We start from the raw sequence: 10,660 nt of genomic DNA on the forward strand, positions 1-10,660 counted from the left end.
ATCAGAGGCATGGGTCATGAATGATAAGTCCTCTCCAACATGTCACCTCCCTGCGCCCTTGGGTTCCTTCCTCTACGTTACACAGGAGAGGTTCTAGCATCTCAGCTTCATTGGCCCACCAGGCTCCTCTGTCCCGTGAATGTCCCAGGCAAGAATACTGGAATTATTGCCATTTCCTTGCCATTTCCTCTTCTAGGCAATCATCCCAACCCAGGGATCCAACCCATGCCTCTTGCATCACCTGCTTTGGCAGGCGATTCTTCACCGCTGAACCCCAGGGGAGCCCATAGCCAACACACAAATTTAGACTCTCTGGCTGGTGCACCTATGTGAATGGTGCCAGCCCAGCTCAGTGCTGTGCTCCCTCCACTGTGGTCTGACACCCCTGACCCGACCCGGCATAATCCCCAGGATTCTTGGCGTTGATTAATTATGTCTTGAAATTGTTTGGATCTATTACTGTAAGTTGTTTTATTCTGGGTTGGACCCTATACTCGCCCCCACCCTAAGCATGCAGAGATTGGACCGTACTTGTGAGTCTGAGGGCTAACTATGGACATCGAGTAGAATGAGCAGCCTCTTTCTAAGTATCTGGTCCACAGGAGGTTCTCGCAGGGTTTATAGTGAAAGGGGCTTGTCTCCTTGGACATGGGAGGGGCTCAGAGGCCCCAGGGGTTCGAGGTTCTCAGCCCCATCTGAGGCCAACCAGACATCCCATTCCTAGTTTCAGGGTCCCAATCCTTCCCAATCAGTGCTTGAACTTTCTCCTAAGAAGCCTGGGGAGGCCGTGAAAGTCCCAGCACTGATTGTACTACTCACAGGAGCAGATGTTGTGTCTGTCTTTCAGCCTTGTCAGCCCCGTGCTTGTGAGACAGAAGGGCCTCTCAGGGCTGTGGTGGAGCTGAGCCCAGACCTGAGCTCCTGTCGTCTCCATGTGAGTGTGCAGGACACCAGGGGCCTTGGGGCCGCTCATCCATAGCAGCACGCAGCCCTCGCTCCCTGGGCCCAGATTCAGCTAACACTTCACAGCCGAGCACGGTGGTAGCTCAGTCACTCCTAAAGCCGCTGCCACGAGTCACGTCTCCCAGGCGCTCAGTCCCACAGTCAGGCCCAAGGATACAAGCAGGCTGGTTCCCAAACTCCATGTTTGGGGGTGCCTCCTGGGGCCATTCCTAGTGGCCAATTCATGTGTCATTAGGGTCCACTTAGGAGACAGAAACCACACGAGTGATTTAAATAGCGAGAATTTAAAGAACAGTTAGTTATGAGGGTCTTAATTGTTAATTTGGTTGCTAACTTGTGTCCGGCACACCAGGCTTCCCTGTCCTCCACTATTCCCAGAGTTTGCTCAAACTCATGTCCATTGAGTCAGTAATGCTATCTAACCATCTCATCCTCTGCTGCCCCTTTCTCCTTTAGCCTTCAGTCTCCTAGCATCAGGGATACGGGAGTAAAATAACTAGGGATCACAAAAGTAGCAGCCTGAGTTCCAAGACAGATGACAGCCCCTCCGCATGGGCTGTCAGCCACCAGTGCACCCTCCAGCTCCTCTGCACCTGCCCCTCACCCCCACCCCCGCCAGGTGTTTCCCAACCACACAGCTGTGCCAGGCACCACACATCTGTCCTCTTGTCTGACTCCAAGACAAATCATATAGAGGAGGGTCTGATGTTCCAGCTGTTGGGGCTGGGGGTGGGGCTTGGTGATGGGAGACCTGGGGCAGAGTCAGACTGCCCCACCCCCTCCTCCTGTCTAGGATGCCTGCCTCTTGACTCCAGGAGGCAGTGAACAGGACAGTGTGCAGGGCTCTCCCAGAGGCCCAGCTCTCAGCTCAGCTCTCCGACTGCCTTGAAATACTTAACCTCTTCCAGCCAGCCTGTCTTCTCCAAGCGGGGCACCTCCCGCCTGCCTGGAGCATGGGTGGGCAGACCCAGGGAAGGTCGTTTCCCACTGGGCTGAGGCCCAGAGACATGCCTGCCGGGGGATGCTGGGCTTCGGGCAGACGATAGGATCTTCCCCAAACCGCCTGGCCCAAGGGCATGGGGCAGGGAAGGACTGGACCCAGCAGTAAAGGGCAGGTGTCTGCAGGGTCTGAGGGCAGCCCCAGGGCCAGAGGCTACTCCCTGTAGACCTGCCCTGGTCCCAGGACTGGGGAGGGGAGGGGCGCCCCATTCCCTGCCCTCATGAGGGTGCTGGCTCCTTGGACCCCAGAGCTGAGGTTGGGCTCAGACCTCCACCTCCCACATCTACTGCCCAAGAGATGGGGAGGGATGGACAGGGAGCCCTCACTGGCCCTTGAGCTCATCTAAGAGAAAGGACTAAAGTCCACCTTGGGGGGTTGTGTTCAAGGCAGCTAGGTCATGGCCCATCCAGGGACTTGGCTGGGAGTCTGTAGGTCCTTGGCCTGTGGGCCCCCCTTTTTCCAGATTCTCTTGGAGGGCACCCAGTACCACTATGCTGGGTTCCCCCAGAACCTGCTGGCCTCAGTGCAGTGCCCACCAGGAGGCAAGGCCAGGCCCCAGGCCCCTTGCTCATGCAGTTTTTTTCATTGATAGAGCTACAGACAGGGAGGAGCCTGAACGGGGCAGCATGAGTGGGAAAGTGCAGCTGAGCTCAGAGACCAGACAGTCCCTGCATCCGGGTGGCCTTGGGTCAGGGAGGGGGAACCTCCGGCTGGACAGCACAGAGCCTGGGTCCCCAGAGCCAGCACACTCTGGGAAGGAATCTGTAGCCAGCAGGCTGGACCCTGACCCAGCCCTGGCTCCCAGGAAGGGCAGTTCCAGTTTCTCAGTCCCCTGACGTTGGCCTTGTCCCCATTCAGACCAGCAGCCTGGGTAGCTCCTTGCTAGGCTGGGTCTCTGGGCCTTTGGTTGGGGGTCTGTCAGGACAACCAGGGCACTGAGGCGAGCCCTGCCTGGGGGCTAGGACTGGTTTCTGGAATCTGAGACCCTGAAGCATGGCCCTCCCCCCAGCTCAGGGGCCAACCCAAGAGACCACCAGAACATGGACTGGAACGTTCCAACAGGACCCAGGGTGGGTATTCTGGTGAGGGGATGGAGTGAGCAGTTGTTTACCCCAGATCCCTGGCTCTGTGGCCTGACCCCAGCCTTGGACACTCTTACAGAGTCCCAGGAGCCCAAGGGGATCCCTCCATCTGTGAGATTCTGAAATGGAAGCAGAACCATGCTGGTCACCAAGTCAGGCCTGGAGAAGGGACATCTGGGTTCTGACTGGGGCCTCCTTTATCCAAAGCCCCCAACTCTGACCCCATCATGGGCCAGGGGTGCCTAACTAACACCGAAGCACTGAGGTGCCCCTGCCAACCCCAGAGGCCCTCTCCTGTTCCCCCAGTCAGGGCCACCTGCCTTCTGGGGGTCAGTGTCTCTGAGTGGGGACCCTCCCTGACGGCCCCACCCCCACCCCATCATGATGAGCAGGGATGCCTGCTCCCCTCACAGCCCAGCAAGGCCCCCAGAACCCAGCACCCTCACTGGACCCTCCCTGGAGACAAAAGAGAAAGAAACCCCGTGACCAGGGTGGTTCTTGGTTCCAACCTCTCCGCCAAGGTGAGCAGGGTAAGGAGAAGGGCCTGGCCTTCCTTCCCAGGAGCCCTGTGGCCCGTTTGAACCCAGGGGACAGCAAGGATGGATGAAAGGCAGGAGGCGGTACCCTCAGCCTCCAGGGACTTCGCTCACTCAGCAGGGAGCCTAGAGCCCCCAGAGCAGCTCTTGGCCCCTCCCCCACACCAAACCCAGATGGAACTTGCCTACTGTGAGCAGGAGGGTCCGCCTCCAGAGAACCCCTGCTCGCATCACAAAGAGGCCGGAAGCCGCACCAGCCTCTCCTGGCCCCTCTTGGAGCCACTGTCTCCCACCCCTGGGAGCCCTCCTGACTCAGCCTTCTGAGACATGTCTGTGGTGGCCACTCTGAGTGACCCAAAGGTGAGCCAAGGGAGGGGCCTGCCTGCCAGGCCAGCTTTCCTGGGCAGCGCAGCCAGGAGAACACCCTCCAAGCACCAGCCCGTTGCCCAGGCGCCAGACAAGCAGCCCAGCACAGCCCCCCAACTCCTGTAAGGAACCCTGTCTGCCCAGCTGGCCACAGAGGCCTGAAGATGCCATGACCATGTCTCCAGGGAGGTGGGGTCCCCAGCTTCTCCCCCTGTCGGTACCTGGCTTTGTCCTCAGTCCTCAGGGAGAGTTTTACTGTATGCCTACCTTTGTTATGCGGAGTCCCCTGGAGTCAGCAGGACACAGTGAAGTGGACTGACTGAGCGATGAGTAGACTCATTAGATCTAAGAGAAAGAAGACGCTGGCGAAACCAGGGCCACAGGTGCTAAGTTGGGCTCAGATCAGTCAGCCTGACTCATCCTTTCGTTCATTCATTCAAGTCAGTGGATGCCTCCAGGGTCATGGGCACCCACCTAGGTCCTGAGGACCAGGTAGAAGGAGGCCTGTGACCCCCGCACTGACACCCCCAATGGGGAGGTGGGCAATGGGAATAGAAATAAGGACTGTAGAAGCTGAACCACAGGTGAGGTGGTGAAGCAGTTCAGGTCTGGGGGTGGGCCAGGGGGAGGCCTGGCTAAGGGGACCTCAAGCAGGGACTTCCAGAAGGGGAGGGGAGCAGAGAGAAGTGATGGAGGCCTGGCTGCTCCTCCCTGGTTGGGTTGTGTGGCAATGATGTCAGAGGGCTGAGAGACCCACCCCCCACCCCACCCCCCAGTGAGTGTGGACACGTGTTAGCGTTGAGAACAGCTAACCCAGTCATGGGCAGCCTTGGGCCACGCTTACCTGCCAGCAGGCGGGACCGGGTCTGTCCTCTGTGCTGGTGTAGACTGGGCCCCAGTCCCGACATCAGGAATGTGAGCTCATGTGAGGACTGAAGCTGGGAGGGCAGCCCACTCTCCCCGGGGACCCAGGCACCTTTCTCGGTCAGGGCCCTGAGTGCCAGCAGCAGAGGCGTGCACATGAGCACACACACACAGACACCCAGGAGCATGTGCACGTGTGTACATGCACACGTGCATGTTCACACGCTCATCCCATGCACTCACACACACACACGTGTGCATCTACACGCACACTCACATGCACAGAGGACTCATGCAGCCCTCTGTGAACTGTCCTCACTGACCCGGGCAGTGCACCCTCTCGTGCCCACAGCTGCAGCCCCGGGTGTCCTCCATGCTGCTTGGAGCCTGGCTGTCACCACCTGGCCGGCTGGAGAAGGCGTCCCCTCAGTAGTGACAGGGTGGGGGGACAACTGCTGAAGCTGCCCTGCCGTGTCCTGTCTTGGCTTGCCTGGTCACCACAGTCAGTCTCGCCTCCCCCTAGACCCTTTGGGCTCCAGGCAGGAACAGTGAGCAGGGAGCCCAGTGGCCCAAGCCACCTCCCAGAGGGTGACCCTGATGCAGGAGGCCCACAGCTCCAGGACATCCCCCCAAATCGGGACAAGAGCCCCAGGCAGGATCCCGCTGCAGAAGCCCCTCAACAACTTGGGAGCTGGGTCTCCTGGGTCCTGCGTGCCCACCCCAAGCTGTGAGCTGAGCGACCCCAGACCAATCTCTGCCTGAAAGCAGACGTAGAGAGGCCAACCTCAAAAAGGGACTGCCAACAGCCCAGGGCCGGGCCTGCCCCACCCCTGGGGTCCGGCACTCAGACTCCTTGAGAAAGAGAGGAGAGCCCTCAGGCGCAGGACCTGGGATGGAGAAAAGGGCCGAGCACCCTCCAGCCTCGGGCAGGGCCTCCCTAGCGCCACACCCAGCCCCCGCTGCCCTGACGCCCCACCCCGGGTGGACGCCGCCCCTGCCTTGGCCTTGGGGCTCCTCCGCTGTGCGCTTTCCCCGTCTAGAGACTTGCGATGGGCAAGCCCGAGAGCCCAGTGGGGATGGTGGAGATCGCCGGCCGCTCGGGGCAGAAGCACCGAGGCTTCCTGGAGGCGGGGCTGCTGCTGCTGCTGCTCCTGGTGACCGGCGCCCTGGTCACCCTGGGCCTTCTCTACGCCGACAGCAGAGGTGAGTGGGGGCGCCCCCTTCCCCCGGACGGGCCACCGGCACCCTGCTCACCGCGCTCATCCGCACCCGACCTCCGGAAGGTCTGCGCGCCCGCCCACTCGGAGGAGCCGCCTGGCGAGCAGGGCAGGCAGGGTCTGCGCGGGGCACCGGTGGCGGCCCGGCTGTGCTATAGCCTGGAGATGAGGGGCACTGACCTGTGGGGACCGGGGACCTTTCTGGAAGGCTCTGCCCAGGCGCGGGCTGGCACCAGGCTGGTTCTGACTCGGTGGGCCTCTGCCGGACTCCCGAGAAGCTGTAGACCCTGTCCCCAGCCCCATCTGCGCGCCCCCTCCCCTCGGCTGCCGCACAGAGCGCTGCAGTTCCCGGCCGGCCCAGCAGCAGGAGCCCGCGCTCCAGCACTGGGACTCTCGGCGCAGCATCCTCCGACCGCCGCGCTCACCTGCCGCCTCCCTGGCTGTCCCCCGCAGGGACCTCGCTGGGATCCTCCTCCCCGGCCCCTGACGGCCCTGGTTCCCCGGCCTCATGGCATCTCAGGCTCTGTTTTTCAAACCTTGGTGGGGTTGCGGGGAGCAGGCTGGGGTCCTAGGGAGATGGAGGAGCGAGAGCGCCCTGCTGGAACACCCCCACTCACAGAGCCTAAACTGTCCCCTCATGCGGTCACAAGGCACGGGAAACAAGGGGAGGCGCTCACGTGTCTGCACCTGGGCACCAGGTAGCCCAGGTTAAACCCTGGGGCGTGAACTGTCCTCACTGGAGCACGTTGCTGCCCCAAGGGTCATGTGCAATGGGTGGACACCAGCTGGGAGGTACTCTAGGTTCCTTCTGCAGGCGGGTGGGTGGGCAGTGGGCTCAGGACTCAGGAGGATCTGCAGGAAAAGACACCATCTCCACCCCAACCCCAGCACCCTCAACAATAGGGCAGTGGCAGTCTTTGTACTAGAATGTTCCTTCACTGACGGGAGCCACCTGCACTGCTATGGGACCATCCAGACATTGCTGGGCAGCACTGTTTCTCTGAACTAGAAGTGGGCGCCACCCCCAGATGTAATGGGCATTCCCCCTCCCCCCAGGGCTGCTCCTGCCTGACCAGGTGCCCGGCTGGACCCTGCCAGCTGCTTCGGTCTCTGGCCATCCTGGGTCTTCTGTCAGGGTAGATGGGCACTGAATCACAGAGCTCTCAGAGAGACCCTAGGGAACCTGTTCACAGCTACTGGGCTGCAGAAACCCAGCTGAGGGGCTTCCTGGGGACTGGGCTGACCCCACACACCACCCCAGTCCTCATCTAGGCAGTACTAAGAAGTGTGAGCCCACCCTGACTGCAACGGCCTTCCCTTCTCCTCCTGGTTCCCTAAATACAAGTGGGGTCTCTGCCAGGGCTCCTGTGTCCTCCCCTACCCCCACAAATGACCCATAGCTAGTCTCTGCCTCAGGTCCTAATAGAGCCTGTGGAAGGGTTTATATGCTATGTTATTGCTTATTATTAAGTACTTTCTCATCCACTGGTTGTTTTTTTTAATTGATTCATGGATTACTTAGAAATCTCTCTTTTAAATTTCTAGATGTGTGGAGGTTTTTTTCTTAGTTGCCTTTTGTAATTGGTCTCTAACTTAATTGAATTGTCATCAGAATCCATGGTTTCTGTGATACTGATTCATTGGTATTTGCTGAGACTTGCTTTAGGGCCAATACAAGGTCAGTTTTATAAGTAATCCACGTGTGCATGTGGAATACACCCAATCACCATTAGGTGAAAGTGGAGACACAGAGGAGGCTTAGAACATCTATTAGGTCAATCAAATCTATATATTTGTTTCTTTCCATTTTCTTGATCTTTTAATTATTGAAAGATGTGTGTACTAAAACTTAGCCCTAGAGAACCTTCAATTTTCCTTGTAGTTATGTCAAATATTCAATTGCCTGTTTTAAGACCCTCTGTGCTGTGTGCTATATCACTTCAGCCATGTCCAACTCTGTGCAACTCCATGGACTTTAGCCCGCCAGGCTCCTCTGTCCCTGGGATTCTCCAGGCAAGAACACCAGAGTGGATTGCCATTCCCTTCTTCAGGGGATCTTCCCAACCCAGGAATTGAACGCAAGTCTCTTCAGTCTCCTGCATTGGCAGGCTACGTTAAGGAAATTTCCTGACAGTCCTGTGGTTAGGACTCCATGCTTTCAGTACCAAGGGCATGGCCAAAAAAAAAAAAAAAGCTACATTATTATATGGATGCAAATTTAGATTCAGTGTATCTTCACTCAGTGTAATGGTGTGAAAGTGAAAGTCACTCAGTCATGTCAGACTCTTTGCCACCCCATGGACTATACAGCCCATGGAATTCTCTAGGCCAGAATACTGGAGTGAGAAGCCTTTTCCTTCTCCAGGAGATCTTCCCAACCCAGGGATCGAACCCAGGTCTCCCACATTACAAGCAGATTCTTTACCAGCTGAGCCACAAGCGAAGTCTGTATAATGGTGTAGGGCCCCTTTATGTCTTAATGTGCCTTTTGCCTTAATGTGTTTTGTTTTCAATTCTGTCTCATCTGATCTGAGTTAGCATTTGCTCTTTATTTCCTCCATTCTTTTTCTTTGAAACTTTGTCTCTTTAGCTTTACATGTGTGTCTTTTGGAACCGTGTAAAGGTGGATTTTGGTCTCTATCTTCTACCTGGAGGATTTTGTCTCTGTCTATTCACACAAAAATGTATGTTTTTTTCTGTTGTGTTCTTTTGTGCTTCGATGCCTTTTTTCTTTTTTCTCACCTTGTTTTGGATTGGGCTATTATTTTTCACTCCATTTTACCTCAACTAGCTTGAAAGTTTTATATTTCTAATCCTTTTAAAGGTTATCTCAGATTTTTTCATTTTAATATGTTTTTCAAAAGTTATAGATAAGCCTTTTTCATAAAAGCAACTTTTTAAAATAAAATATACAGTAGCAAATACAGTCCCAGGCCTATACTCCTGCCCATCCTGGAATTATGCTCCTCAGAAGCTGTCATATTCATTGTCTAGTGCAGAGGTTGGATACCTCTGGCCCATTGCTTGTTTTCCTAAATAAGGTTTTATTGGAACACAGCTGTGTCCATTCACTTGGATATTGCCTGTGGATGTTTTTATGCTACAAGAGCTAAATCGGGTAGGTGAGACAGAGTCTGTATGTGACTCACAAAGGCTAAAATATTTATCTGGCCTTTTACAGAAAAATACTGCCAACCCCTGTACTGGAATGTCTAAACTTCATCTCTGACTCTTCTCTCTTTACTGTCATTGCTAGATCACAGGGGGGCCCTATAAGGCTGTGGTTAATACCCAGGCTCCAAAGGCTGACAGGTTGGTGGCTTGCCAGCCTCCCCAGATCCCAGCTACGTGACCTTGGAGGGTGACCTCGGAGGGTTTTCATCACAGCTTTTGCTTCAGTTTCCTTACCTGTAAAATGGAACATAACATAGAGGCTTACTTGAGGGTTCAAACACATCAAAAACACTTAGAAAAACGTCTATCATGATATTATGATCAGATTTTGTAATAGAATGTTAGATTTGTAATTGATCCTCTATCAGTATTAATATTGACATCCCAAATATGAGGCAGATTTGGCTCCTTAAGCCACCCAGGCTTCTATGGTCCGAGTATAGCTACCTCATTGCCTTTGATAAATCCATATTCATCACTACAATAGTTCTACTGAGGGAGGATTTTTCATAGCTGAGCTATGAAGACTAGCTGGATTATATTTCCTTTCCTTGTTATTTTTGGTTTTCTTATTAATAGCAATCTTGTTTAAGGACTCTCATTTTTCTCTTGCTTCTTCCACCCTCCTCAGACTCTGCATACATGTCTGTAGGATGGTGTGATATTATCCCACAGTATTTGGATGCCCAGTTCAGATTTCATTCATTCTTTTACTCTCTGTGATACAATTTGAAGAGTTTGATCCTAATTAATCTCCAGGTTCACTGGCTCTTTCCTCAGCTGTATCTGGACTGGTCAGCCAGTTAAAGAAATTCTAAGTTCATCTCTAATAACATGCTTTTCCTTTCTGATGTTTCCCATTTTCCACTTTTTTATAGCTTCCATCTCTTTGCTGAAATTTCTTATCTGTTCATGCATATTATCCACCTATTCCATTAGATGTTTTAACATATTAATCATAATTATCCTGAAGTCTTTTTCTGATGATGCCAGTATCTGAGCTATCTCTGAGTCTAGTTTTATTGATTAATTTATCTCATGGCAGTGGATTGCTTTTTCTTCCTGTGTGTATGTGTGTGTCTCTGTGTGTCACACATTTTTACTGAACGCTGCACATCTAAATACAGAGACTGGAGTAAACAGTAGTTGCACCCGGCAGTAAGCACACCTGTTCTGCCAGCCTTAGTGTGAATGGTTGAACCCATCCAGTCAGGAGTCAGCTGACTTGGGGTTTTGTTTTCACCCTGTCACCCTTGGTGCCCTGCAGACTTCACCTTTCTCCAGCTGTGAGTGATGATTACCTGCGCTCACAGAAGGAACCTCTGGGTCCACTTCGCTCCTGCTCCAGCCTCAGCAATCAGCAGTCCCTAATGTGTGTGACACAGAAGGGTTCTCTCCATGCCTCTGTCCCTCCACAGCTGGGAGGTTGCCCTTGCTCTTTAGTACTTGGCTTATGCT

General features: G+C 54.6%; 1 protein-coding gene across 1 annotated transcript in view; it reads left to right on the top strand.

Moving 5' to 3' along the window:
- The first annotated feature begins 5,860 nt into the window (after positions 1-5,860).
- MMEL1 (membrane metallo-endopeptidase-like 1) overlaps positions 5,861-10,660 on the top strand; it is a 35,510-nt gene continuing 30,710 nt past the window's right edge. The window contains 1 exon segment of the mRNA XM_010850211.1: positions 5,861-6,014. Coding sequence (XP_010848513.1) covers positions 5,861-6,014 — 154 coding nt within the window.

Source organism: Bison bison, unplaced genomic scaffold (assembly GCF_000754665.1).
Source record: "Bison bison bison isolate TAMUID 2011002044 unplaced genomic scaffold, Bison_UMD1.0 scf7180017864289, whole genome shotgun sequence".
Taxonomy (NCBI): Eukaryota; Metazoa; Chordata; class Mammalia; order Artiodactyla; family Bovidae; genus Bison; species Bison bison.